This window comes from Aspergillus glaucus, assembly GCF_001890805.1.
Source record: "Aspergillus glaucus CBS 516.65 unplaced genomic scaffold ASPGLscaffold_8, whole genome shotgun sequence".
Taxonomy (NCBI): Eukaryota; Fungi; Ascomycota; class Eurotiomycetes; order Eurotiales; family Aspergillaceae; genus Aspergillus; species Aspergillus glaucus.
In genome coordinates, this window is record NW_019170460.1 from 546,587 (window position 1) to 573,551 (window position 26,965).

General features: G+C 49.4%; 10 protein-coding genes across 10 annotated transcripts in view; 4 read left to right on the forward strand and 6 right to left on the reverse strand.

Annotated features, from left to right (window-relative positions):
• ASPGLDRAFT_124292 (NACHT and WD40 domain protein) overlaps positions 1-2,817 on the reverse strand; it is a gene marked incomplete at both ends in the record, with an annotated part of 4,533 nt that extends 1,716 nt beyond the window's left edge. The window contains 3 exons of the mRNA XM_022540472.1: positions 26-277; positions 331-2,256; positions 2,317-2,817. Coding sequence (XP_022401820.1) covers positions 26-277; positions 331-2,256; positions 2,317-2,817 — 2,679 coding nt within the window. The remainder of the gene's footprint in view (positions 1-25; positions 278-330; positions 2,257-2,316) is intronic.
• Positions 2,818-6,744: 3,927 nt separating this feature from the next.
• ASPGLDRAFT_124351 (translation initiation factor eIF5) lies at positions 6,745-8,016 on the reverse strand (the record flags this gene model as incomplete). Its single annotated transcript, XM_022540475.1, has 1 exon — positions 6,745-8,016. The coding sequence occupies one exon, from the start codon at positions 8,014-8,016 to the stop codon at positions 6,745-6,747; it is 1,272 nt and encodes a 423-aa protein (XP_022401821.1).
• A 1,614-nt stretch (positions 8,017-9,630) lies between these two features.
• ASPGLDRAFT_24976 (DUF3632 domain-containing protein) lies at positions 9,631-10,677 on the forward strand (the record flags this gene model as incomplete). Its single annotated transcript, XM_022543435.1, has 2 exons — positions 9,631-9,788; positions 10,002-10,677. 2 exons carry the CDS (start codon positions 9,631-9,633, stop codon positions 10,675-10,677), a joined length of 834 nt encoding a protein of 277 aa, XP_022401822.1.
• A 236-nt stretch (positions 10,678-10,913) lies between these two features.
• ASPGLDRAFT_46089 (uncharacterized protein) lies at positions 10,914-11,841 on the forward strand. The gene is made up of 3 exons (XM_022546380.1): positions 10,914-11,060; positions 11,141-11,221; positions 11,290-11,841. Exon 3 carries the CDS (start codon positions 11,299-11,301, stop codon positions 11,470-11,472), a length of 174 nt encoding a protein of 57 aa, XP_022401823.1. The 5' UTR covers positions 10,914-11,060; positions 11,141-11,221; positions 11,290-11,298; the 3' UTR covers positions 11,473-11,841.
• Positions 11,842-12,268: 427 nt separating this feature from the next.
• On the forward strand, positions 12,269-14,389 carry ASPGLDRAFT_1420286 (bifunctional hydroxyethylthiazole kinase/thiamine-phosphate diphosphorylase). Its single transcript, XM_022541758.1, has 7 exons — positions 12,269-12,474; positions 12,534-12,710; positions 12,760-12,895; positions 12,950-13,363; positions 13,416-13,789; positions 13,840-13,940; positions 14,004-14,389. Exons 1-7 carry the CDS (start codon positions 12,363-12,365, stop codon positions 14,256-14,258), a joined length of 1,569 nt encoding a protein of 522 aa, XP_022401824.1. The 5' UTR covers positions 12,269-12,362; the 3' UTR covers positions 14,259-14,389.
• Positions 14,390-14,519: 130 nt separating this feature from the next.
• ASPGLDRAFT_124839 (putative isochorismatase family hydrolase) lies at positions 14,520-15,320 on the forward strand (the record flags this gene model as incomplete). Its single annotated transcript, XM_022540515.1, has 4 exons — positions 14,520-14,550; positions 14,604-14,619; positions 14,670-14,723; positions 14,798-15,320. The coding sequence occupies 4 exons, from the start codon at positions 14,520-14,522 to the stop codon at positions 15,318-15,320; spliced, it is 624 nt and encodes a 207-aa protein (XP_022401825.1).
• A 91-nt stretch (positions 15,321-15,411) lies between these two features.
• On the reverse strand, positions 15,412-17,450 carry ASPGLDRAFT_1420317 (uncharacterized protein). Its single transcript, XM_022541759.1, has 2 exons — positions 17,005-17,450; positions 15,412-16,947 (listed from the first exon to the last, which is right to left on the reverse strand). The coding sequence occupies exons 1-2, from the start codon at positions 17,204-17,206 to the stop codon at positions 15,503-15,505; spliced, it is 1,647 nt and encodes a 548-aa protein (XP_022401826.1). The 5' UTR covers positions 17,207-17,450; the 3' UTR covers positions 15,412-15,502.
• Positions 17,451-18,200: 750 nt separating this feature from the next.
• aah1 (adenosine deaminase) lies at positions 18,201-19,788 on the reverse strand. Its single transcript, XM_022546381.1, has one exon. It carries the CDS (start codon positions 19,496-19,498, stop codon positions 18,434-18,436), a length of 1,065 nt encoding a protein of 354 aa, XP_022401827.1. The 5' UTR covers positions 19,499-19,788; the 3' UTR covers positions 18,201-18,433.
• A 138-nt stretch (positions 19,789-19,926) lies between these two features.
• On the reverse strand, positions 19,927-25,445 carry ASPGLDRAFT_73818 (putative DUF814 domain protein). The gene is made up of 4 exons (XM_022549701.1): positions 25,367-25,445; positions 25,246-25,314; positions 22,011-25,185; positions 19,927-21,372 (listed from the first exon to the last, which is right to left on the reverse strand). The coding sequence occupies exons 1-4, from the start codon at positions 25,397-25,399 to the stop codon at positions 20,057-20,059; spliced, it is 4,593 nt and encodes a 1,530-aa protein (XP_022401828.1). The 5' UTR covers positions 25,400-25,445; the 3' UTR covers positions 19,927-20,056.
• A 185-nt stretch (positions 25,446-25,630) lies between these two features.
• On the reverse strand, positions 25,631-26,662 carry ASPGLDRAFT_57319 (coatomer subunit zeta). The gene is made up of 2 exons (XM_022548245.1): positions 26,232-26,662; positions 25,631-26,149 (listed from the first exon to the last, which is right to left on the reverse strand). Exons 1-2 carry the CDS (start codon positions 26,594-26,596, stop codon positions 25,909-25,911), a joined length of 606 nt encoding a protein of 201 aa, XP_022401829.1. The 5' UTR covers positions 26,597-26,662; the 3' UTR covers positions 25,631-25,908.
• Positions 26,663-26,965: the final 303 nt, after the last annotated feature.

Here is a 26,965-nt window from a genome sequence, read left to right on the forward strand (position 1 = left end):
TCTTTCCATCTGGGGAGAAGGCCACTGACCTAACCCAATCAGAATGGCCTTCAAGGGTCTGTAGCTCTGCGCTCCATGAATTTTTTACTTGTGGCATAGTGTGTAGCCATCTGCATAGATCTTTCCCAAACATCTTTCTGGTCATACTATCCAATGGTGAAAATGCCAGCCCGGAACGATAAAGTTGCAATGGAGCGGTATCAGCGAGTTGAATATTCTGGAGAATAAAGCGCTTGCTGTCATATAGAAATTGTGAAAACTCAGACTGCACTTTGCTCTGAGTTATAGTACTTAGTTATAACTCCAATTATAGATTCTGTGGAGACTTACCCCTATGCTTGACTGCAGTGTATCAATAATGGCCACAGTCTCTGGTATAGCCCCCATTAGACTCATTGCTTCCAACCAGTGAAGAAAGTGCTTTTCCAGAAATGGGACAATTTCCTCTTCAGATATACCAGCTCTGCTCTGCTCTAGATGATATACCCAGTAGCGACAGGAGTATTGTAGATCTGCTGACAGGTGTTGATTAATGACCTGGTTATGTATATCTATGCGCTGTGTTCCATAACTTGATAAACTGCAAATATTGTGTGTGAGGCTGATGTTCAGGACGTGAAGGCAGCATAATGCTATTCTCTGATGTGTCTTTTCCTCATCCACATGGAAGGCACTTTTCGTGTTGAGCAGGTAGTCTCGAAATGATAAATGCAGAATGCGGACTGGAGCATTCATATCATCTGGTACACTGAGAACTGAGTGTAATGGATCCAAGAGATCGCTGATATCTTTCTTGGGTACGTGAAGAAGCCTTGCAAGGAAATTGACTGGTAGTGGGGCAGCAAGAAGGATTATAACTCCAACTATATCCCGAAACTCTCTTATAAGCTCATTTGACTCATCTTCATCACTGCCAGTAAGAACTTGACCTAATATCGGTAGATAAATCTTGTCCATCTGGGGTGCAGAGGTGACTTCCTGGGAGTTGAGAAGCTTTTGAAGACACTTTTCTGGATGTCTTCCTTCTCCAACAAAGCGGCATATGGTGGCCGCGAAAATAAAGAGCGGAACAGCCATTGTGACCAAATCCTCTATAGTATCATCTCCAGGCCAGTCCCCGGAAATTTTCCGCTTCTCTTTTATTACTGGAAACCTATTTTTCAGGAAGATACGTATATCATGTTCAATCACCGAATGGGGAAGCTCATGGAGAACCAGATCTTGATGGTCATTGCTTTTCTCAAAGCCAAGACGGATTGGAAGTTCAGGTCTGCTTGTCAGAAAGATCTGCAGACGTATAGATCTGCACTTCTGCAGCCGTGGCAAAAGCTGAAGCAAAATTTCTATGTCATGCTTCTTTTCACATTCATCTAATGCATCAATCACGATCACCATGACTGTAGTTTGACTCGGCTCGAGGATTTGAAGTGGTTCGAAAAGCAGTTTGTTGAATTGTTCGCTGAGAGATTTTGCTGAGATATTGGGGTCATTCTGAAGTGCTTCAGAGATTCCAGGCAACAGTCGCCGGTTAACAGTCACTAACTGTCGTATGATAGTTGATATAAGTCTTTTTGCCGTGTCACGGTCCGCTTCACCCCTCTTAAAGAAGAAACTGGCTCCCAGTTGCCCTCTCTCTTTGAAGGATTGTGCGACTGTTCGGGCAATGGTTGACTTTCCTGTTCCTGCCATACCATTCAACCAAAAGATGCATTTGTCCGATAATTCTGCCCACTCTGTAATTTGGCGACGAAGGTCAACTCTGGTATCGGGAAGGCACATATCCTCATGTTGATCTATATATGAGTCGTACAATGCTCCCTCCGCCATGTGAAGGTTGAGAATGTTGAACTTCTGAATAAGGTCTTGAATGGATGCCGACATCTTGTCTATCCCTGCCAGGATGCTCTCGGCTTTCTTTTGGTGCTGTAGATGTTGATCAAACTCAACCCATTGGTGCAAATATGTCTCTTCCTCCTTGATAGAAGATTGAAGTTCCATGAGGCGTTCATTGGTGATTGCAGCAACACCATCCAGAATCCATCTTCCCATGCTAGGGTTCTGAGCAGACAGTACTTCTGCAGTATATTGGAGAATTGCTTTATAGACCCTAACAATCACATGTCCTATCTTAGCACTTTCGTCAGAGTTAATGCGGTAAAAATTATCTTCAATAAAGGCACATCGGGCAAGGACGTCTGCTAAATATTCCGAGGAACTGAACAAAGCATCTCGCAAGTCAAGGCGGTTTTTGGCCATCTAAAATTTAGGTTATACATTAGTCTCGCCGTCGTATGAGCTGTACGGGTGATGACTTACAGTCAATCCAAGTGAAACAACTGCCCAAACGCTTGCTGCATGTTGGGTGGGATCAAAAGCTACCACTGCATTGATGATGGCCTTGAAAGATAACGCAGCATTAATTGTCTTTTGTGAAAACTTTCGAAGGTCAATATCCTCCCCTGTTGGCCTCTGAATCTTTCTGCCTCCTTGTTGGTATTCCTCATATTGCTCCCCTGTTATCTGAATAACCTTGTTGATCACAGCCTCCGTTCGGGAATTATTTTTATCATTCCCGAGCTGAGCAGGAATCTCTATTCTCAACAAAATATCCCGTGCTTTTTGATCTAGCTGGTCATAGGCGCATTGCCACAAGTCTTGCTGGAGAGGATGGTCCTCCAACTGGCCCTTGGTTATGTTGGACCAATTGGTTGATTCCGATACTGGAGTAACAGGTGTATGGTCAGGTTGATTCAGCTGGTGATATGCTTTCTGGGGCTTTCTGGATCGGTTGAAAAGACGGTCTGTCCACCGAGGCATATTGAGTAGTCAACAAATATTTTGAAATAATTTTTTTGGTGAATAATTCTCGTTGATCATGTTGAGAATTCAATTTCTGGGATGAGGGGGATGCTTATTTTTCATTGTGAAAATCAATCTTCTTCCCTGATGAGTTGGCACAGCTGAAGGGCAGGGATCGGTCATCAAGTACCAACCAATCATGATGACTGAAAAATTATCTTCAAAGCTAGTATCCATATTCACTCTTTTCCCCAACGGGTGGGGGAACATACAAAGGACATACTAAGGTATTTTGATATCTTTTCTATCAAATGTTATGCAGTAGGAATGTTGGATAATGAAAGCACAATGTTTATGGGATCTATCCGATCTCTCGAAGTTACCGTCACTTCAAGCTTGGATGTAACTATTGACAGAACAGATATTTTACTAATATTCTGGTATTGTATCTCTCCTTACAAACGGTAATAATACGACAATAATGTTCTAAGCCTAATATAGTCTAGGGACGCGGGAGTGGCGCTGAGAAAGAGCGAAAGTGTGTAAACATGTAGAAGCCAAACCTGTCCGGCACTGTAAAGTTATCAGAGTCACTGGACCCCGGGTCCTTGCAGATCAGGTATTGATAGTCTTCTAGTACAACCAGCAGGTATAATTCGGCTACATTCGCGGTATCTGGTAATAACCTAGGTCACTTAAGTCTGGCCCCGCTGGACTCTCGTACGGTGTGCCTTCTTGAGGGGAATGGTTGGGCTGCAGCCCATCCCTGTGATCAACTATATTGAGATTTACTGGTAATTCACAACGTACAGAGATGGAGGATAACCCCCCGTCTTCCAAGACCGTCCGCCAACGCATACCTCCTCAAGTCACGTAGTGGAGTTTGAATGAACTGACGACGAGAGGTAAACAACAGTACAAGAACTTTCATTTTCATTATTGACAATCTGCCAAGGTAAGACTCAATAAAAATAGAAAGACAGTCTGAGCTGATGTCGCAAAGATGCAATGCTGCGAGTAATAACGCTCAATCCATGCGAGGTGACATATATACAGACCCATTGATATGATTCTGCCCATTACTCCGATGCAACTTTGCAACTTCAAAGGCAACACTCGCATCCTCCGGTGGACGCCTGAAGAACCTCCATTTATTATTATTATTATCATTATTATTATTTTTTTATAAAATTTTTTTTTTTTTTTTTTTTTAGTATTGCAAATGGCTATTGTATGAGGCCAATGGAAAGTATAAAGTAGAATGACATGGATAAATCTTCAATTATTGCAAGATTGCAGACTTACTGTCATCTATTTATGATAACTAAGGTGGTCTAGATACGGGAGAAGCAGACTTCGTTGATCATGGCGATATGTATGCCACTTGGGATTGCTGAGCGAGCTGGGCTAATTTCCGCTCTGCTCGATATATCACTTCCCAGGCAATTCTGATATATTTTGACCACGAAGGGTTGATAAGGGTGTTGTGCATATTCTTGTCGTCAAGACTGTAGTCTTCTTCAGCACCGGCGTGGAACAATGAAATCGTGAATTTCATCACAGTTTGTGGCTAGGAACTCTTCGCCTTGCTTCTTGTTCCATCTTTATGGTATTGGGGATAAACACTTACAGTTTCGGAGTCCTTGGTGGCTTGCTTCACAATTAGCCACCCATTCTCTTTGAATGAGGTAGAGCTAGTGTCTCATCCTGCATGCTATCAAGCTGTTTTCAGTCATTACAACAGGCTTGAAGTCAGCCTTGCTGAGAGGGGAGGTGTTCTTTAATTCAAGAACTGCCAGCTTTCGAGACACATTCCCCGGTTGCTGTAGATAAACCACTGAACGTAGTATCTATTCATTTCATTTGTCTAGGGCACATGCCACCCTTTGCGCAAGCAAAGCCTGCAGCTCTTCTACAGAAACTGCGGATGTCGTTGCCGGCCTGGTCGCATCATGAGGTCTGGTTCCTTTCAAGCCTTTGCATAGAATCCCTGTAGTTCCCGAATTGATAATCCTCTTTGTTAGAAGAAAATAACACGACATTGAAATATTCAGATGGGGAGAAATGTACTGGTCCCCATGAGAGTATCGAATTTATTATACCCGGAACTGCTATTTTCACCCCAGTTGGTGCGATCCCTCTTCGCAGTGGAAAGGTTGGGTGACTGCAAGTAGATCTGAGGCTGGGGGGACTTGGGATATTCTGAAGGAAAAGAAGGCAGACATTCAATCTGGGCTATCCCCCGGATCTCCACCTTCGCGAGCTTGTACACAAACACTATCTCTGCATTTATCTTTCTCAGCTGAATCAACGCATTCATGGTTGATTTTTCAGCCTCCCTCTGTGCCAGCTCATCAGTGATCAAAGATCAACAGATTTCTTTATGTATACTGCCCTTTGTATACTTTATGTGTGCTGCAGGCAAGGCCAGACACCGTCCGTGACCTTGGAAGAAGAAATTCATGCTTTTAGCACTCGATGCGATGCTTTGCCTCACGCCATTACCTTTCCGAAGCTCTTGTTTCGTTAAAGAATAGACAAAAGAACGTTCCAGGATTAGGGGCGTCACTCGCAACTCGCTGTGTTTCTGCTCCGGCAGGATTGGACGCGGATGATATCGAAGACCCCGTGGTCAAGACAGGGTCCTGACCAGAGAAACCTTCCCCATGCCAAGGGAAGCCTTCAGTTGATGTTCTTCGTTCTAGCAACGCTCACACTGCGCATTATCATCCTTGCTCGCTTCGTCGAACTTTGCAGCGTGATACGCGATAATCAAAAGCTTCGAATTTCAGTAGGTAAAGCAGCACTTTTCCTCCATTGCCTCACTTATAGGTCATTTCGAACCTGGTGCTAAGTGTTCGAAGTTATTGATTGTCGCAAATGACTGGCGAGATCTCCAACTTCGATTCTCTAACCTCGTCTCCTTGGCGAAGGAAGATTGCTTGCTCGTTTACTGCCTTCATTCGTTTCTCAAGATTTCGCATCTCAAAATCCACGGCAAATCTAGATCTTCGGGGGGAAATGAACTACTATCGCCTGGTTGATCATACGCTGAGCGACAGATGTGGCAGAGCGGTATAGCGTTTTCGTCGAAAACGCGAGAAGTTGAGAAGTCTCATTCCGTCCCATCGCGCATATGCCCAAAGGGATGTATCTTCCATAAGGTGCTCAAGCATGTATCTGGCGATCTGGCCTGCGTCAAACCATTGGTCTAATAGACCTATTTGGCGCAACGGAGGCTCTGACAGCGTGTTTATTTTGTAGGAGAGACTCGGAACGTGACTTGGTTGTACATCGATGGTTGACAGGTAGGGATGATATTCTCGAAGTTGTTTATACCATGGGAGAGACCCAGAACGCTTCGTATGTTCGATGTGGTGATTATGATAAAGGTGTTATCATCCTGCTTTCAAAGTACAACAGTATGTATAATTGAGGCCATGAATTCCACCTGTGGTCTCGGAGGAAGTTCCAGAACCATCGAAGTGTTAATGAAACGGAGCAGTTTGCGTTTCGTTGAGCTATTGACGTTGGATGTAGACCTATTCTCATGCCAAGCATCAGTGCTTAGGGCACAAATAGTTCGTATTCGTAGCGATTTCCAAAAAAAAAGAAAACCCCAAGTGGTTAATGAGACAATATAGTCGACGGTGCGGTCTAAAACAGGTGGTGGTGATAATGATGATAGCATTGACTGGCGTTGGAAGTGACTGCCTACTGAATAAAAACTACAAGTGAAGACAAGGGCATAAAGAAGTGGTGATCCATTCATAGCTAATGTAAATGAACAATCATAAGCCATGACCAGTCATTCGACAAAACACATAAACACAACAGCTGGTCACTCAAGAGAGCGGATAATAGTTGGCATAATCAGAACAGAAATAGCAAAAGAAAATCGAGTCCAAGGACCCTAGGTGATAAAGAAGAGTTCGATATTTCAATCTACTCCTCCTCGTCACTCTCCTCCTCCTCGCTTTCGGCGTTTTCGAGCCATTCGAGGAAGGGCTGGGCGGCCTTGCGGACCTTCTTGCTGGTCTGGCCGTCGACGAATTTCTTGCTCGCCTTAGCGCCCCAAGCCTTGAGGGTCTCCTCAGAGACAATGTCGTTCTGGTAGTAACCAAGAAGGATGGCAGGGATCTGGGAAATGAGTTCGGGGTGGTCGCTGCCAACGAAGCGCTCAGTACCACCGAGGAGAGCCTTCTCGTGACGTTCCGAAGTGACCAACTTCTGAAGGAGCGAAGCCCGCTTAGGGATCTGCTTGGCGAAGTTCTTGTCGAAGATGGTCTGAGCAAGAACAGTGAGGGTCTTGTGCTTGGACTCGATGCCGAGCTCCTTGGCCTTCTTGTAGATGTCGATGTCTTCAACCTCGAGGACGTTGCCCTTTACCTCAGCGACGCTCATGACCCAGCTACCAAGCTGGTCGTAGGACGAAGAACCACCTTCGGCCTCGTCATCGTCTTCGATGACAAGGGAACGCTTCAGATCGTCGGAAAGATCTTTGGCACGAGCCTTGACGGCTTCTTCCGACACGTCAACAGCCCATTGCTCATTTTCGGCCTCGTCAGCTTCGATTTGCTGAGCTTCGGCCTTGATGCGGCGGGTGAGCTCATCATCGCTGCCTGCTTCAATGCCAAGATCCTCGGCCTCTCCTCCATTGTCGGAGTTGCTGTCTCCCTGGCTGCCATCTTTGTCTCCATTGGCGGAACCATCGTTCTTCTCCTTGTTCTTCTCACGGCGGGCCTTCTTGTCGGCCTTGTTCTTCTTGCCTCCCTTGCCAGAAGTGCTATTGCGTATAATAAAGGTGCTCAGCTTCAGACGGGGGTCCACGTCGGAGCGCTGTCCACAAGCCTTGCAGTCCAAGATGATGTGGTCATCCTTGAGGATGACATCGGTTTCGGGGTTCTTGCACTTCTTGCAGAGAACGAACTTGGCGATGAAGCCATCGAGATAATCCTGGAGCTTGTTGGAATCGTGGGCACCGTTGATGATCCAACGGTCGTCGCTCGGCTTGGCGTTAGCCTGAGCACCCAGTTCGAATCCAAAGTACTTGATCACATAGGAGGGAGGGCGACTGAGCGATCCAGCGACGGAGTTCAAGTTGACAACGACGGTTTTGATACCGTTGCCCTTGCCTTCAATCTTGGACTGCAGACGCTCCATCTTGTAACGGTAGAAGGGATCGCTGACATCCCGGCGAATGTTAACGGTGGCCATGGTGACGGTTGTGATTTGTAGAAAATTATTTCAGGAGAATTAAAGAACAGGCTTTCTTATCAGGGAGAGTTCGATCGAAACCAGAGGTAAATTGACCGAAAAAGACATGCGTGGGAGTCGTTCGTTGTGTCGTAGAATGGTGACGGTTGAGGCAACAGGCAGCTTTCTAGGCTTCAGCCACAAGACTTGGAATGAAAACTACAAGGTTTCGGCGCGTAGCGAAACGTTTGCAGCTTATGCGGCAGGTGGTATTCGAAATTTCTGACGCAAGACGAATACATAGACAAGTTGTCGAACAGCTCCTTTCTTTGGGGAGGGCGGTGCGGTTTTGGGTGGTTTTCTCTGGCAAGAGAAGAGAGAAACCAACAGATCGCTTTTCTGTTTATAGAAGAGAAAGAGTCAGACTTTTTGTGATACTTTCAATAAAAGAAAAAAGTGGCGGAAAGCCGATAAAAATCCGTACACTACTAACCAGAGACGCGCTCTTTCAGCGCAGATGCAAATTTGCGAGACGGGAAAACTCGTGAATGGTGCAAATCGACGAAGAAGCCAACGTCGATGGCAATAAGTGAATTATAGAAGGACAAAACAGAAAGAGGTGAGAGTGTTGTGGGGTGGAAGAAAAAAAAAGAAAGGAGGAACGAAAAGAATTCGGCGTCAAACAAAAACGTTCAAACAATGCAAACTCAATGACTCAGCTTCACAGCCGAAGCCACCGGAGCCTCGGAGCAATCAGCCCCGGAGCACGTGATGCATTTTATTGGCTGGTAATAACGATTACGGAATCCCGTCGAACGTGGCGGTATCGGTGTATCCATTACATTACAATACCCAGCTACTACTAGAATAAATAACAGATTTTGATGTCTCTCAACCAACAGCTAGCATGATTAATTACCGGTTACGGCGTCCAGCATGCTAGGTCGCACTGGCAACAACTACGTATGACCCTTTGCAGCATGGGGTATGTATTCTGCATGATGCTGTGGAATTCGTTGAATGGTTGTTGACTAGTGATCCTTGCTAAAAAGACACCGTTGTCCATTCCTCATGACGTCTTCTTGCTGACACTGTCATTTTGGGCGGACTCTCGAGGGTCTCACTAAACATGGACCGTAGTGTACGAATGATCTGAGGACACAGGGCTATGCCTGCGAAATCTGATAGGAGCCTTGGGGAGCTGAATGTCAACCGTCTCAAGGCTAATCCCTGCAGTCTCGGTATGGTGCTTTGGGCAGACACCACACTAGGGCTTAACAACCTGGTAGTGTTTTTGGATGATAGTATGCCTGGACGTAGATGTATATGACAGACGAATGGCTGAATGGCTCAAGAGGTGACCCTGGCTTACTCAATCGAAAATGCATCACCCGTAGTTAGCATAGTGCCCTAACCCATTAGACGCTTAATTGCATCGTTGTGTGCCTTAGGCTTTAAACAACTACCAGCAGCTCCTATCAATATTCACCGCCAGGAGAAGGGCCTGGAGTGAATCAAAAGATCCATCGTATAGTATTGTTGCTGCCTGACACGAGAGTTTGCCAGCTCACTTCGTCTCGTCTCTTCTCTTCTATACTCCCCCATCCCCAACACAGATCACCACCCAAACTCAAGATGGAAGCCCTACGAGCAGACCCCGCAAGCCCATCACCCAGACACGATCCCGATCCCACCCTCGTAGCCGCCTCCGCTGGAGATCGCAAATCAGTGCGGGATGCTATCAAACGAGGCGAATTCGACGACCTTCGTTCCGCAGCCTACAATAAAACGTGGTATATTAGTGAGAGATAATGCCGGGTTGGAGATTCCGTTGACTCCTTTGAGCCCGTCCTGCGTGATCTCTGGTATATCTACTACCAAAGAGGCCGGTATCTCTCCCATGAAAGCGCTGAGCATGACAGATTGGTGCTTGATATCCTGCGCACCAAGGGATGAGGACCGCTGATGAGACCTGCGCCGAGTGGCTGTGGGTTTGAAATTGCTAGGACTCCTTCTGGGGCTCTCTGGAATGACCTGCCCTTCTTTGTCGCTGATATGACGGACTTCTGGGTTAATGATTGTGCGATGGTGAAGGCGAACGAGCGTCTGAGTTTCGCGTCTTTTCTCGCCAAGCTTGCCTCTACGCGTCTGGGCAAGGATAGACTGTGCCAGATCGCCCTGTTGGCGTTCCGCGAGATGTTCGAGACTGAACGACTCCTTCGCGTGTCCGAGACCACTGATGAGAACTCTGGTCGGATAATGCATGATCTTGACATTGCTGCTTTGCTCCCGGTTGCGTGTGCTTGGATCCGTGAGGCTGGGTATAATATCATTCTGCTGTCGGATATGTCCTGGAACGATTGCTCTAGCAGTATTGCGCAAGGTGGTGATACTTTCGTGAAGTCAGAACTGGGTCAACGCGCGCCTGCTGGATTCAATTCCTGGAGACTGTTGTACTGGCTGAAGCGTCTACATGAAATCGCCGACGAAGCAAAACAGGCTGAGGAGAAGCATCTTGCCGAGCAGGCCACGGAGGCTATCGAGATGATGTTGGGTCATACCGAGGAGAGAAATTCGAAGATACTCCGGGTGTTTGAGGCTGCGGGTGATGGTTTGCGTCAGGATATGGCGTTCTCGGGTCTCGAAAAATTAGTCAAGGGTGATGAGAGCTCTGATAAGTGATTATGGATTATGTTACTACTGAGACTCTGAGGGTGTTCAAAATTCCCTTTTAGTTAGGTCTGCATGAGTGCCGATTCCTTCAACAGGTTATGGTTCTGTATCTTATACAATCAAGCGTTGGACATAATTGTAATGCAAAAATTTTTGTATTTTCCCATAAAATCTAAGATCATGTTTTTGACGAGTAGACATGCTGAATACTGACTCGTGCTTCTTGGCAATAACGAATGACTTTAGTTAAAAACACCAACCACATTCTCGTAACCAGAAGAAACCCCACTTCTCCACAGCTCATTCAGAGATACCCTTTCCAGTAACAAGATAACCTCTAGTAGCAAGTACAGTGCCTGTTAACGCTGTCAAAGAAGCACTTTCCGTGCGCGCTTCCACAATTGAAAGTTAAGAAAGGAATATTAGCCAGGAGCATGAAAATAACTAACATCGGGGAATTGGAATCGCTTACCCGCTTGACCTGGCAGCGACAAATAGCAGTCCTACCGCTTTGGGCCTCGTAGCGGCATTGGTTGTTCTTGTTAGAGCAGTACTGAATAAAGCAATTGGTTAGTTCTTTTTCCATAATACATTGAAACAGATATCAGGCAGGGCACTTACTCCATCATAATGAATCAGGGTACCAGCTTCGCCGTCTTCAGCGGCGACATCGACTTCACCAGCTTCATCAGCAATGTTGGCTTCTTCAAAGACGTTGGCCTCAGCAACGCCAGCTTGAATGGCTTCGTCTCTCACGTCCAGAGAGTTGGAGTCAAAGTCGACTGGGCTGGCCACCACGCCTAGGGCAGTGAAGAGGGCGAAACCCAAAGAAGTGAGAATAGTGAGCTTTATGGTGAGCAACTGGAGTTTGTAACTGTTTTTCTGTTGGTCTGGCTGTTTAGTTGATGATTTCAATGCTGGATTGAGGCTGTCTTATATAACCACCCCCCCCAGGCTGTCTGTTCCCTGCAATTGAGTCTCTTCAAGAGAATAATCTCTTATTCCAGTTCCACTAGCAGTGTCCACCCGTATTCGTAGCAATCTGACGTGAGGTAATCAGTCGTGTGCATATCGTACTATGTGCGATCCATTCTCATCCCCAAATCGAGTCAATGGGTCCGAATAGACATGTAAACTCATATCCACTGCGGAGATTTTCAAGCAACGACGATCCACACATCAAGAGTGAAATCAATTCGCTAAAACCCCCCGAAAGAGGCGTGTCCAGTATTGGCAAGGCTAAACGCAGCACATTCAAGACATCAACATGACTGTCGCATGAAAGCTCGCACATGTCCGGGGAAGTGGTTCCACGGATGGGGCGGGTGGAGCCATGGCTGCATATATGTAGTTATTTGGGGTATGCAGCTGCATACTGTCGGGTGGCCAGTGAGCCGTGTAAATGGCATTGGGGGTTGACTGCGTGGTTTGACAGACTTGGATGCTTGTGCTGAACGATGTCTTTAAAGGGGTTCCCCGACATAGCCGGGCTTGTGGCAAGAACATTATTCTACAATTACTCCGGAATAATCCAGCACAGAAAGAAACATACCAATGCAGTTGCTTTACAGTGCCGTGATTAGGGCCCGGAGAGAGTCCTCCGGGTAGACCCACATCTCTCCCGACGTCATCGCAAAAAACCTCAACCCCTCCATACCACCCCAACCCCAATAGTCTAAATAAAATACATCACAATGGCCCAAAAAAACCCCCTAGACCTCTCCGTCTACCTAGTCACAGACTCAACCCCTGCCATCCTCAAGGGCCGGGATATCTGCGCTGTCGTGGAGGAGGCTCTTAAAGGAGGTCAGCAATTGTCTTTCTTCCCTGTGTCTGGTGCTACTTCCCCGCTAATGTCCATCCAGGAGTAACCATCGTCCAGTATAGAGATAAGAAAAGTGACACGGGTGTTCAGGTTGAGACAGCCAAGAAGCTGCACGGGGTTACTCGCGCTTATAATGTGCCGTTGCTGATCAATGATCGGGTGGATGTTGCTCTTGCGGCGGGTGTTGAGGGGGTTCATTTGGGGCAGGATGATATGCGTATGTCTTGAATTCTGGACTAGAAGGGGAACCAAACTGACTGTGATAGTCATCACTGAGGCTAAGAAGATCCTCCCCGAAAATGCCATTATCGGCATCAGCGCCGCATCTGTTGAGGAAGCCCAAGCGGCCATCGACGCCGGTGCTGACTACCTCGGGATAGGGACTATGTTTGCGACACCAACGTACGTATTTCTGGCCAATGCTATTACACATCACAGGAAACCTAACGACAGCAGAAAAACCAACACAAAACACATCATCGGCACCGCCGGCACTCAAGCCATCCTCGATGCCATCTCCGACACCGGCAGCTCCGTTGGCACCGTCTCCATTGGCGGAATCAACCTGTCCAACGTTCAGCGCGTTCTGTACCAGTCTCAGGCCCCTAGGAAGGGACTTGATGGTGTTGCCATCGTCAGCGCTATTATGGCGGCTGATGACCCGAAGGCTGCTGCTGAAGATTTCGCAAAGCGCATCAATGCTGCGGCTCCTTTTGCTACACTTTCCAAGGCTCTTAGGGCTGATGAAGCGGGTTCATTGCTGGGTGAGGTGCCTGGATTTGTGCGTGAAGTTGTCAAGGCGCATCCTTTGGTGCACAACATGATTAACTATGTTGTGGCTAACTTTGTTGCGAATGTTGTTCTTTCTATGTGAGTCTCTGGTCTAAGTTCTACTGTGATATCTCGCGACTGACATTTACAGGGGCGCATCGCCTATTATGTCCCCATACGGCGACGAAGCCGTGGACATCGCCCAATTCGACGGCGCTCTAGTCATCAACATGGGCACTCTCACCAGCGAAAGCATTCCCAACAACCTCAAAGCCATGAAAGACTACAACGAGCGCGGGAACCCAGTCGTTTACGACCCAGTTGGAGCCGCAGCTACCCAAATCCGCCGCAACGCAGTTCAGACGCTCATGGCAGGTGGATACTTCGATCTCATCAAAGGCAACGAAGGGGAAATCAAGCAGATCTCGGGAAATGCGGCAACACAGCGCGGCGTTGACAGTGGACCGAGCAGTCTGAGTGGTGAAGAGAAGGCCGCCTTGGTTCGGGATCTGGCACGGAGGGAGCGTAAGTGACCTGTTCTTTGTTCTTGATTGATCAAGCTCTGACAGTCATAGGAAACATCATCCTCATGACAGGAGCCGTCGACTACCTCAGCGACGGCGAACGCGTGATTGCCGTTGAGAATGGCCACGAACTTCTCGGCCAAGTCACCGGTGTACGTCCACCCCCTTCACCTCCTCTCACTACCAAACCATCAATACTAACCAAACACTACCAGACCGGCTGCGCAATCGGCGCCATCTCCGGCTGCTTCCTAGCAACCCACCGCTCCGACAAACTCCTCGCCGTCCTCTCCGGCCTCCTGATGTACGAAATCGCATCCGAGAACGCCGCGGCTAAGGAATATGTCCGCGGCCCGGGAAGCTTTGTGCCTGCTTTCTTGGATGAATTGTATGCTATCCGTCAGGCGGCGTTGAAAGGCGATGATAGCTGGCTTGATGGACGGGGGAAGATTCGGGAGGTTAAGGTGTAATCTTACCGGTAGGTAGTGTTATAAAGTAGATAGATACCCAGGACATAGAACAAAATACAGTTAGTTAACTAGTTAGTTAGATCTCCAACTCAAAATATGCCTGATGAATCAGGCAATAGAAGTTTTCCGTTTCCCCGCAAAGTCTTTCCCCGCTCCGATATTCTCCGCAGCATCTCTAATCTCACTCTATTCTTCTCCTTTGCCATCGCAATCATCTCCTTCATTCTATTCAACAGCAATTGAATATCACACTATACCGATATGGCTTCAATCTCAAGAGCATGCCGGATTCGTAAGATGCCAGCACCATGAACCTCATACACAACAGAATTAACCATGATCTAGGTAACCCGGCCCTGTTGTACGTCCATTTCCCGAACATACCAAACCCAGTCCCTAACACGATAACAGCATCTGCGACATCCAAGAGAAATTCCGCCCTGGCATCTACGAATTCCCCAAACTGTACGCCTTCCCCCCGCCCCCTCTCCATCCTCATTCTCCTCATTCCCCCATTCAACACCAACTAACAAAACCAGCGTAAACACAACAACCAAACTTCTCAAAGCCGCCACAACCCTTCAAACCCCTACCTACATAACCACCCAAAATCGCGCCCGCCTCGGCGACACAATCACCGACCTCCAACCGCACCTCACGGGCCCGCATATCCGCGCCAACGTCGACAAAACGCTTTTCTCAATGGTAACGCCCGAGATCATTCCCCTCCTTCCCAACGCTGGGAAAGGGGAGACGCCGCTCGATGCGATTATCGTGGGGATTGAGACGCATGTGTGTGTTACGCAGACGGCGCTTGATTTGCTGGAGCGCGGGCATCGGGTTTATGTTGTTGTTGATGGGGTTAGTAGTATGAATGTTGAGGAGAGGGGGGTTGCGTTGGCGAGGTTGAGGGATGCAGGGGTTGTGGTTACGACGAGTGAGGGGGTTATTTTTGAGATGTTGGGGGATGCGAGTCGGGGGGAGTTTAAGGCGATTAGTGGGTTGGTTAAGGAGTCCAAGGAGGAAACCAAGGGGGCGTTGGGGGCTTTGGCGAAGATGTGATCGCCTTACTACTGCTACTGTATATATAGTTTGCGAATGGGACCTCTATGAAGTATTTCGATTCATCGCCATGAATACGCGTGGCAGCTCATGACACTAACCACGAGCACCAAACACGAGATCATACGATCACAACTCCCAGACAAGCAACTAAGACGAGACAAAGAAACGCCTAATCTATTTCACTTAGGATTCGTCCCAAACTGCCTCGGCTGTGACGAATTCAGCCACCCAAACGCCGACGCACCTCCAACAGGATTCGATCCCCATTGCTTGTTCAACCGACTACTCTCAGACTGGTACTGATTCTGGCTGTTATTACTCTGTTGCTCTGCGGATGTGTCCGTACCGCCCTGTGTCATTGACATTCGCGTCGAAGATTTAGTAGGACGGAGGACTTTCATTGTACGACCCCGTGATGGCTTTGTCGCTGGCGTAGAAGCGGTCGAGTCTGGTTTAGTTTCACGTCTCCAGGATCCCCAGACGTGAGCGCCAGGTGCGGTAGGTGTGTTTGGTTGAGATTCAGTGGATGTTTGTGGCTTGATTGGACCCTGCTGGTGGCTAGTGTCGCCGGTTTGATGCGAAGTCGAAGGGCGACTAGGAGGTTTTCGCTCTTCCTCACCCTCAGAGACTCTGGCTGAGGCAGGCACAGACGTTGACTGTCGTCGAATGGTGCTGATTGCCGGCTGGCCGATCACACCAGCAGGGGCATGTCCATTAGTCTGTGGTTCGCTCTCCTGCCGCAACCGTGTCAAAGGTTCAGCACGTGAGGTATCAGTCACAGTGGAAAGAGACCTGAAGACGGAGTCGTTTTCCGGCCGTACAAGAGGTATGGAGACCTTATTCCTCTCATCGTCAACCATAATGATCTTGTCTTGTGAGAAGAGAATATCCGCGTTGTGTGAACGAAGAACATCGCTTCCAAGCACGATCTGAATAGACTGGTCATTCGGATCGACGTTGCGCACAAGAAATCGAATGGTCAATGTCGGCAGCTGCGGTTCCGGACTACTGCAACGTGACGAGGACTGATGCACACTCGCTTCCGGAAGATACAACGGCAATTTAATGAACCGGGAATCTTCCTCCTGTGTCATCAAATCCTCCAGACCGAGTTTCTGTACCATCGGATAGCCCAACGACGACATGTAGGAGCCTGAACAGACAGCGGCATAAAGGAGAGAGTCATTAGAGAAATTAGTAGTCAGCCAACAGCGAATGATGCAAGGCACCGGACCCAACAGAAAAAGACCTGGCGGAGGGATGAGAGGTGAGTCGCTGACCGACGAACTCATCATCCGACTGGTCGTCTCCAGACCCAAACTGTTGGTACGCACAGAATGATGGGATTGGCCGGACGAGCTCAGCCTTCCATCAGAACGGTGTGATAAGGAACGTTCCGACAACGGCAGACATGCCAATCCACTCCCAGTTCGCAGCGGAAGCTCACTGGTAGACCGACTGGCTTGACCATAGTACCCGTGAATCGCACTCTCATCAAATCGAACACTGTTCGCCCTAGATGTTCCTCGCCTCGGTTCCTCCTCCGTGTCCATTGTATTCATAACGCCGTGTTGCCCTTGATCAAATCCTTTGAACGCGTCGGTAGGGGAGTGGTATGCTGACTCTGCAATCAACCATTAGCTTATACCCATACCCCAGCACCAAAAAGACCGTAACATACCTACGGCAACAGACCCCCCGATGGGAGTCAGAAAAGGCGACACTGGTCCCCAAGCACTCCGCAGTCTCGCATCCTCGTCCCTCCGCCGCTCCAACCTCGCAATCCGCTCCGCCTGTTCAAACTGCGCGACGTGAAGATCCTTCAGCTCGTCAAAAACCCGCCAGATATCGTCGCGAGAAGCAAAGGGATACTGGGCGTCCATAGCCTAATCCAAACGCAGGTGCAACAATATCACGTAGTGGCAAGACGAGTACCCAAAGAGAACCTCAGTAGACAGCTTTTCAACTTTCTGAAGACACGTTCAAACAATATCAAATAACACTTCCGTTGTTCGTAATTGACCGTTTTGACACAATAGCTAGCTCTTCTTTTCTTTACCTCGACAACCTCCTCCCGCGTGTCGATGTGAGACGGCCGTACGGCCGTCCACCCGGTGTGCTAGTGTTGGATATCCGTAGACCACCTCAACGCATACAACTATTCGATCGATCGGATATGAAAATAATAATAGTGCCGGTAAAGGAATGTAGAACTGTAAGGAGGAAAGGAGGTCGTGGAAAGGACCGGAAGGTGCTTGTTCGAGAGGTTCTCGGAGGGATCGTGGATGAACAGCAGTCACTGTATGGCTTCACAGTAGCTGAGGAACTATTTGTCAGATTAGAAAGACCGATAAGTCACTGTAGATGAATATCAGACGGCGAAAGCGCTGAGAGACTCGTGGTAATGGGGTTGCTGACGCTCCGCAGGAGGGGTGGCAGAAAAGTAACACCAGAGGAAATAGGCTGTAGGCAGAGGAGAGGAATCAGTGGTGATGGAATGAAAAAGGGATATTAGTGAAGAGATATAGTGAGAATGTGTGGATGAGACGGAAAGCAAGAAAATGTTCCTGGGGGGAGAAAATATGGTGAAAGTGAAGATGATGCAGAGTGAAGCATGAAGCCGCCGACTGTCTGTGAGGGGATGCAGCGTATTACTCCGGCGGCCACTCAATGTCGCTTACTACAGGTTACATGCTAATTTATTCTTCCATAGCTTTTTTTATTGGATCTGAGATTACAATTCACCGTTTCTCTAGTTTCTGGGTCACTATGGACTTTTTGCGGCGATCAACAGTACTCGACTTAAGCGCTCGAGTCTCAGTCTAAAACAAAATCCCAGCCACGTCTCCCACAAAAACACAAAGTGTATAGCAAACACAGCTGTTTCTCATTCTAAAAACAACCACGGCATCAAATTTTCAGCCAATTAGCGCGAAACCGTGTTGTTCGTCTGGCAATGAATTTCCGTCTTTAGAAGATCAAGGTCACATGATCTTTAAATGTACTAAGCCCAGAACAGTATCAATATGGGCTGATCGCGTACAACCGCCTTCCCAATCCGTCTTCTATATACAGAAAAATATGCACTTATTATTTACTTGCTCACTGATCTATGCCTCAGCATCATACTTCCGAACATGTTCATCAATCCGCCCCAATAACTCCCCCTTCCTCTCCTCCGAAATCCAGCTCTCACTCACACTATTCTCAGCAATAGTCCTCCACTCCCTAAACGACAACTGAAATGCCTCCTGCACAGCACAGTAGTTATCCAGAATATACCCCCCAAAGTACGCCGGATCATCACTGTTAATCGAGAACTTGACGCCCGCATCCAAGAACTTCCGAATCGGCACCTCGTCCAGCGCACTCACGCACCGTAATCGCACATTCGATAACGGACATACGGTCAACAGAACCTCCTCGCGGACAATCCGCTCCATCAACTCGGGATCCTCTACCAATCGAATTCCGTGGTCGATCCGCTGCGCGCCTAGCTCCAATGCCGTGCTGATGTATGTCGGGTCGCCCTCCTCTCCCGCATGCGCAGTCAGTGGGATACCCTTGGCAGAGGCAGATGCGTACTGCTCCCGATACATATCCTTTGGCGGACCGACCTCGCTACTCGACCAGCCGAGTCCGTGTAGCGTTCCGTCTTCGAAGTGGTTATGCGCAAGAGCTTCCTCGTACAATTTCTGCGCAGAATCGACGGGAAGATGGCGCACAAAGCACATAATCAGACGGGTTGACAGACCCAATTCCTGTTCGGCTTTCTTGCATCCTGCGACGAAACCCGAGACGATAGTCTCGTAGGTGATACCGCGCTGCTGGTGGACCTGGGGGTCGAAGAAGACCTCTGCGTGGTGAACGCCGTCTTCATGGGCTTTTTTGAAGTAGGCGAATGCGAGATCTGTAAAGTCGGACTCGTGTAGGAGCACTGACATGCCCTGGAAGTAGAAGCTGAGGAAGTCATCGAGAGAGGTGAAATGGCCGTAGCGGCGTGTGAGAGTCTCGATGGATTCGTAGGCTGGGTTGGTTTCTGGGTCTGGTGGTTTGACGCCGTTTCTCTCGGCTAGTTGGAAGATCAATTGGGGTGTCATGCAACCCTCAAGGTGAAGGTGGTGCTCGCATTTGGGGAGGCCCTGAAGGAATTCGTGTAACTTGGTCTGGCACATGGTGTCTGTACTTGCGATTGCGATTACCAGATGATAAGAGAAAAAAGAAAAAGAAAAAGTACAACACGAAATGCGAGAGCTAGTTATATAGAAGAATCGTGAATCATCAATCGTCCCGCCAAATTCTGCGCTCTATCAGCAACATTAATATAGTCTAGTCATTCAATCCCGTTCAAGCTCTGAGGCCCGTGAATCGCCAATATCTGGTTCTGCTCGCGACGGTCCACAACGGACATACTCAATCGAGCAAACACGCCGGAACAGACTGGTAAAATAGTAAAGTAGACGATGCGACAGAGAATACTGATTGAAATAGAAGGAAAAGAATTGAAGATTGTCGCTGATAAGTGGGGTTCAACTACGGCGTCGACCGTTGACGTCGGAGAGCGCCGATGGAGTCATAACTAAGGCTAGAGAAAGATGAATAATCAGGCTGTAGTTCGTGTGCATTGATTTCATTGCTCGTAAATAGCGACATAAGAGGAGAGTGTACTAGCAAAGCCAAAAGGAATTGTGTACAAAAAAGCCATGCCAGATATCTATGTGTAGTCCACTACGCTATACCTTCAGCTCCGCTCCAGCAGCCTTCCTCAACCGATTCATAACAGCAGCATGCAAATCCCCATGCTCAGCCACCAGTCCCTCAACATAGATGACATCTACCTCTTCATCATCCATCGCGCGCAAAGCCGCAAACAGCCCCCGAGCAATCTGCCCGATATCCGTCCCCAGCGCGCAATCATATGCCGGCTTCGATGTAAAGCAATCCTTCACATGGTCCTTGAGCGGGGCAGAGAATCTGACCAAGCTGCCGGTAGGTGCTTCTTTGATGCGCTGTAGGGTCTTTTCTTTCTCCACGGGTTCGTACAGGCCTAGCCCTGGTGTCCAGTGACGGGTGCGCACGATTCCGACTGAGTGTGAGCCCACTGCGCTGTCTTCCATATCCTTGCGCACGCGCTTGGTGACCTTTTCTTCGCTGCATTCGGGCTCAAATAGGACTACCCGCGCCTTGGGGGAGTAGTGGCGGTATTTCATTCCTGGTGCCCGAGGGGCTTCCTTGACCTCGTGACTGCCATCGTTGTATGCGATCTGCACATTCTCCCAGCCTTCGCACTGGCGTAGGTCGTCAATGCCAATTCCGCCAGGGCGCAGAATGACAGGAGGGTCTGATAGTCCATCAACAACCGTACTCTCCACCCCGACCGCACACGGGCCACCGTCGAGAATGACCTCAATCCGACCCTGAAGGTCATGGTGAACATGCTGCGCCGTCGTCGGAGACGGCTTTGTAGACGCATTAGCTGACGGCGCAGCCAAGGGCCTATCCGCAGCATGAATCAACAGACGCGCCAACGGCGACGCAGGCATGCGCACACCAAACGTAGTCAGATGCGAAGTAACCTCCTTAGCCAACGACGACCCGGACGGATTCGGAAGAATAACCGTAAGAGGACCCGGCCAGAAACGCGAGAGCAGCGTGTGGTAGATCGAGGGAATCGACTTGAGTGGTGTATCGGTTGTATCGGCCGCGCTCATACCGGGGTTGAGCAGACGCTCCAGCATCACCAGGGAATCCACATGCACGATCAACGGGTTATCCGACGGTCTCTGCTTCGCCTTGTAAATCCCCTGCACCGCTGCACTCCGCGTGGCATCAGCTCCCAATCCATATACCGTCTCCGTGGGAAACGCAACGGGGATATCGCTCGTTCGTAGAAGTTCTGCTGCCTCTTCGATGGCCGTGGCCTCTGGGGTCTTGTTCTGGCGCTCACTCGCCCACCATTCTGGAAGAGGCTTGTTCTTGGGACCTTCGATGTTCAATCGTTGGACGGGGAGGATTCGGGTGGTCTGGTCGTTCGTCATCGTCGCGGTTGCTGCGTTGGTGATAGACCTGACGGCGCGGCCGCCAGCAATAAAAGGACGAATATAAGGCAACAACTTGACGCTCCTTATGACGACAGTGGATATTATCTGACGAGTCCACTGGGATCAAGACCGGGAATTGGGTAGAAGTGTAATCCGTAAGTGCGATGTCGTAGTCGCGGGGTGAAGTCTGGAGAGTGTGCGTGGGGTCTGTAGGGCTGCTTTTCAGAATACTCTTTTGTATGTGTCCCTGGGTGTAATTTCTTCTCTTGCGCTTGGCAGTGGACGATAAGCGAGGCTAAGAGTGACAATCCTTCATGGCATTTCCTGCTTTGAATCCATCTTTTGAAATGATCGAAAATCTTCGCGATGACATCAACGATGACTAAGCGGTATGCATTTGGTTTCCGATTTCGCATATCTATTCCAGTGTAGTCTCCAGATCTATAAAAAGAATTGAGGCACAAAGATGCAGATGCCATCAAATATTCGGTTCTAGACCGTATATCCATTGGAGGTGGAGTGCTGTACAGCAACCGAACATATATATCCTGTTCTCTATTCTATACAAACCATATCCTAAAACCATATCTTATCTGTAGACATCAGGTCTATTTCTTCTTTCCACCCTTTCCTCCCTTAGCATTACCACCTTTAGGATCACCACCCTTGCCCTTCCCCTTAGAGTCTCCACCACCACCTCCTCCACCTGTAGCCCCCATAATCCGCACCTTACCCACAGGCACCGTGTTGATAATCTCCGTCTCCTTCCACGTCTTGATCAACTCCCCTTCCCGAGTCCGCAATTTCTCCGCATCAGCCAGACTGAGACCCAGATCCTCGGCCTGTTCCTTCTTCACCTTCCCGGTAGTGGTCTCCGCTACCCATCGTCCAATGATCTCCTTCACAGCCTTGCCCTTCTTCACGGCACCCGGCTGCAACTTCACGCGGTACTTGTAGCGGCCCAGAGAGGCCCATGGTGCGCAGATGGGAATCGCAGCGATTATCTCATCTTCGGGGTGGGGAGTGCCAACAAGGGCCGGGATCCAGGAAAGGTCCGCTGCCTCAGCAGCCGCAGTTTCCTCGTCGTAGTCATCAGCTTCGAAAAGTGCTTGTCGTTTGCGCTCTGCTTCCGCGGCGCGTTCGTGCTGGGCCTTGCGGCGCTTCTTCGCTGCTTCAGCTTCGCGCTCGCGGGCTTCCTTTGCTGCTGCTGCGGCTTCAGCCTTTTCGGTTTTGGCGCTCTTGCCGCCAAGGACGCGGAGTGCGAGTTCGCGTTCGTCCTCGTCTTGGTCTGCGTACTTGGCTGCGGCCTTCTTGTTCTTGGCCTTCTTGCCGCGTGTAGGAGCATGTGGTTGCTTGGCTGCTTGCTGTTTAGACTGTGCAGAAGGCTTGCCTTTGGGTGCTGGGGCTGGCGAGTCGAGTTGACCTTTTCGAAGCGCGCGTCGCTCTCTTGCGGAGAGTTGTTGATCTTCTTCTGCCTCTGGTGCTTGTTCCTCTGCCTCATCTTGGGCCTCTTCGTTCTCTGCCCCCTCTTCTTCTGGTTCTTGTCCCGCCTCTCCGTTCTCCTGGTCCTCGCCTTCAGCATCCTTCGCATCTGGCTCAGGGCTACCAGGCTCATTCTGCGCCTCAGAAAGTCCGCGTTGAAGGGGATTCTTCGCAGGAGCTTGATCCTGATCCTCCTCATCCAATTCGGAATCCTGTTCTTGCTCCTGTTCTTGTTTCACATCTTGCTCCTTTCCGTTAACATCCCCAGCTTCCTTCGGAGCTTCCGTTGTAATCTGCTCCTGGACGAACTCTTTACGCTCAACTGGCTCTGCCGCAGGAAGCCCCTCAGCGACCTCCGGGGTGTCAAATCTCCCAGTCTTATGGTTCCGAAGACTCTCCTTGCTAACCTGAAACGTCACACCAAAGCCAAGAACAAGCTGCGACGGAGCCAAAAAGTTCTTCTCTCCATTAACGATAAATTCACCCGTAGGCACAATACCGCCAGGGCCAGTCTTGGTCACTTGGCTCGCCTCAACCCAGTATGCAGGCATGACTGCCTTGGAATCCCAAGCGCTCGAGGTAGAGACGCAGAGGTTACCAGCTTGGGAAAGGGTGCTTGGGGGGATCGGCGCGTTGGCAGCTCCGGGTCTGTTCTTGACGACCATGGGCGTAGCGCCTTGCAGATCGGCGTTTACGAAGATGTCGCCTTTTTTGAGCTGGCGCCGGTAAAGCATTTCGCTTTGCATGGCGTCGCGACCACCCAAGACCAAGTAGCCTTCTGAAGAGATGAAGAACAGGAACTTTTCGAACCAGAAAGGGTTTCTAGAGAGATGCAAGACTTGCTTCTCTTGCTTCAGCCCACGCTTCAAATCCTGAGTAACCTTCTTCTCGTGACTCTTCAGCGCCTTGGTAGACGATTGAGCCGTCTTTTGCTGCTTCGCGGCAGCCACCTTCTTCTGGTCGTAGTACTGGGACGCGTTTGCCCACGGCGTAAGACCAAGGTCGATGTCGATCGTCAGCAACGCAGACTGCCTCTCCGCAGCTTTAGCCTCCTCCTGTTCCTCATCCTCCGATTCTTCCTCGGACTCATCATCAGTAAAGATCTTCTCATCCTCGTCTTCAACATTTCCCGCTTCACCCAGGAGCAAAGTGATAGTGTTCTCGTGCAGCTTCAGCGGCAGCTTGATAACCTTGGCAACCGGGTTACCACGACCTTGCTCCATCTCGACCAAGCGTTCAATTTCCACCCAATCCATTCCCTGGGCGATCAGGCCGTTAACTGCATCCATAGCTTCCTGGACACGGTAAACGTTATCCTCAATTGCACCTGCTTTGTGGATATGTAGATACTGGGCCTTCTCAAGCTCTCCCAGACGCTTCTGGTGCTCCTGTTTGACTGCATCGAGCTTTTTCTTCGCTGCCTCCTCGCGTTCCGTGAGTCTCGATTCCAGCTTCTGGGACTCCACGGATGAGAAGTACTCGTCGATAGTAGCGTTGAAGCGGTCGAATTCCAGAATCGTGATATCCTGTTTCCCCGCGAACTGTCGGGGCTTGAAAGGATGGAAGTCTTCGTAGAGCAAAGCTGGCTTCTTCGGTTCTTCATTCTCGTCCTCAGCGGCGGGTTCGGCAGGTCGAGTATCCTCTTTGGCGACGATATAGCCCGGATGACTATCCTTCGCAGAAAGCTCTTCAGAGACACTCCGCGCCTCCTCCAAAACACCAAACACCCCCTGCAAAAGACTCTCATCCTGCAAAACCTGCGCCAACGGCGTCGCCGAATCAAACTCCTTCACAGCGAACGCATGATCCAGAAGCAGCGGCGGATACTCCGGAAACCCCTGAGACAGCGCCTTCCTCAAAACATCCACCCCCTTCTTCTTCGACTTCTTCGGCCCCGCCTCCTCCTTCGCAAACGCCTCCTGCGCCTTCTCCAACGTCCCCCGAATTCTCTCCGGCGTGATATCCGGCACCCCGTGGTAATTCTGCTTATCGGTAACCGTATACTTCAACCCAACCCGGACCTCCTCCTCAGGCACCGTCCGGAACACAGCTAGGATATTATACTCGCGATCGGTGAGGATGATGTTCCCGCCTGCGTAGAACTCCAGGAATAAATGGTACATGCCATCGCTGAAGGAGAAGTCGATGATGCGGTCTGTGCCGATTTGTTGGACGGAGGTCACGCGGCGCGATTTCAGGGCTTTGCGGAGACGGGTTACGAAGTGGGAGGGTGTTGTTGCTGTTGTTCGTGAGTATTGCGTGACATGGCAGCGGAAGCCGGAGTCGATGATTAGTTGTCTGCGGTGGTCGGGTTTGGCGAGTTTGAAGAGGAAGATTCTCTGTGATGCAATGCCAGGTTAGATATTGGCGTAGGAGCAGGGTAGGATTGCTTGACGTACCGACGAGAGATCGTAAATGTTGGATACTCGCAGATTGACTACCTCCGAGGCGAGCTCGCGGGTAATAACCTAGTCGTGTGAGTTTGTGCGCGACACTGTTTACCCAAGAAGGAAAGCAAACCTTGACGTCCAAAGACGAGAATCTTTGCTTCATCTTGCTTATTTGTTGGTCAATGGACCTCTGTTCAGCAGCAAAGCTGTTCGGGGGGGGAAGAGTCATAAATTGAAGCTCCGAAGTTGCGAAGGAGATTTGACTGGAAACGTGACGTATGCGGGGCAGCGTTTTTTCCGTTTCCTTTTTCGATCACTTTCGATTTGTTTTCGATAGTAGCTTATTCAGGGCAATTACTATTTGGAGACCTAAGAAAACCAAGGATTAGAGCATCAATCGCAGCTGTTTTGGTATACGTTCCTGTCCTGATTTAACGCCCACTACGCCCCGCCAATGGAGAAATCCCGAAAAGCCCCAACTCAGCAAACAAGGTCTATACAGAATGCTCAATCCCAATATATAATATATGAAGACGAAGAAATTGGATATATCAATAGCCGTCATAAACAAAGAGCATCACACAATACTGCGCCGGACCAGCCAGATTAAATCTCAGAACCAATGCTTAAAACACAGAAAGAAAGAAAGAAAAAAAAAAGAAACCCGACAATCTACATCTGCCGCAATCCCTCTGCCAGACGCCTCTTTCCAAACTCCCAGGCATTCATCAATCCTTGTTCCGAGAGGTCGATGTTCTTCATGTTCGGCGCATCGGGGGCAGGTGCACGGCTGACGCGAGAGGCGATGAGGACGGGGTCGGTCTCGAGGATGATACCGTCATCGATGAGCTCGTCAATGGCGAGGGCGACTAGGTCGTAGTTTTCGACGATTGTGCGCTTGTCCGTGGCGCCCCTGGTGGTAAAAAGGATATCAATCAGCCACATGTCCTTCCCTTCAACCCAGATTACACCACCACCACCAGTAAGAGACTTACTTGAACAAAATTCCCAACGCATCCCTCAACGACAAAACCACATTATACAACAACACCTCATTCTCCTCCGCACTCCCAACCACATAAAGCATCACATCGCTCTCCATCTTAAACACCACGATCCTATTATCGTAAAGGATCACATCACTAGTCTGCTTATTCGTCTTCTCGAGCAGACCCTGCTCAAATGCCTTCTGCTCCTTCACCGTCGGATAGGGATTGGCACCGGGGTAATCGGTGGAATTGGGCGCAACGCCGGCCGGGGGGTGAGGCGGCGAGAAGTACTTGGCGAAGATGCGAGAGCCGTCGTCGGCGGACATGAGGAGCACCGCGTTGACGGAGAAGAGGGAGAGGGAGCCGGGCATTGTGGCGATTAGTTGCAGGAGGTGTTTTCTTGGGAATGATTGCTGATTGCGATGGCTGCGGTCGAGGCGCTACTCCGTATTTACTTTGGTTACTGTAACCTGGCCGCTGAGCGCGGAGACGCCGCAACGTTGTTCCGAAGTATATCCCTATGCATGAAGCCAAGGATTAATTATCCGCGCTATGTATGCTATTTAGTTGATTCTGTGAAGCAAATAATAGGTTTGAAGTCTTGATTCATGTTGAAGCTCAGCCATTCCAGTGGACAACATGCAGAGCCATCACCCTCCTGCGGCACCTCTAGGGCATAGTTCGGGGTCTTGGGCTAATATACGTAAGGTACTTCGTTCTAACTACTGATGTTTTCAATT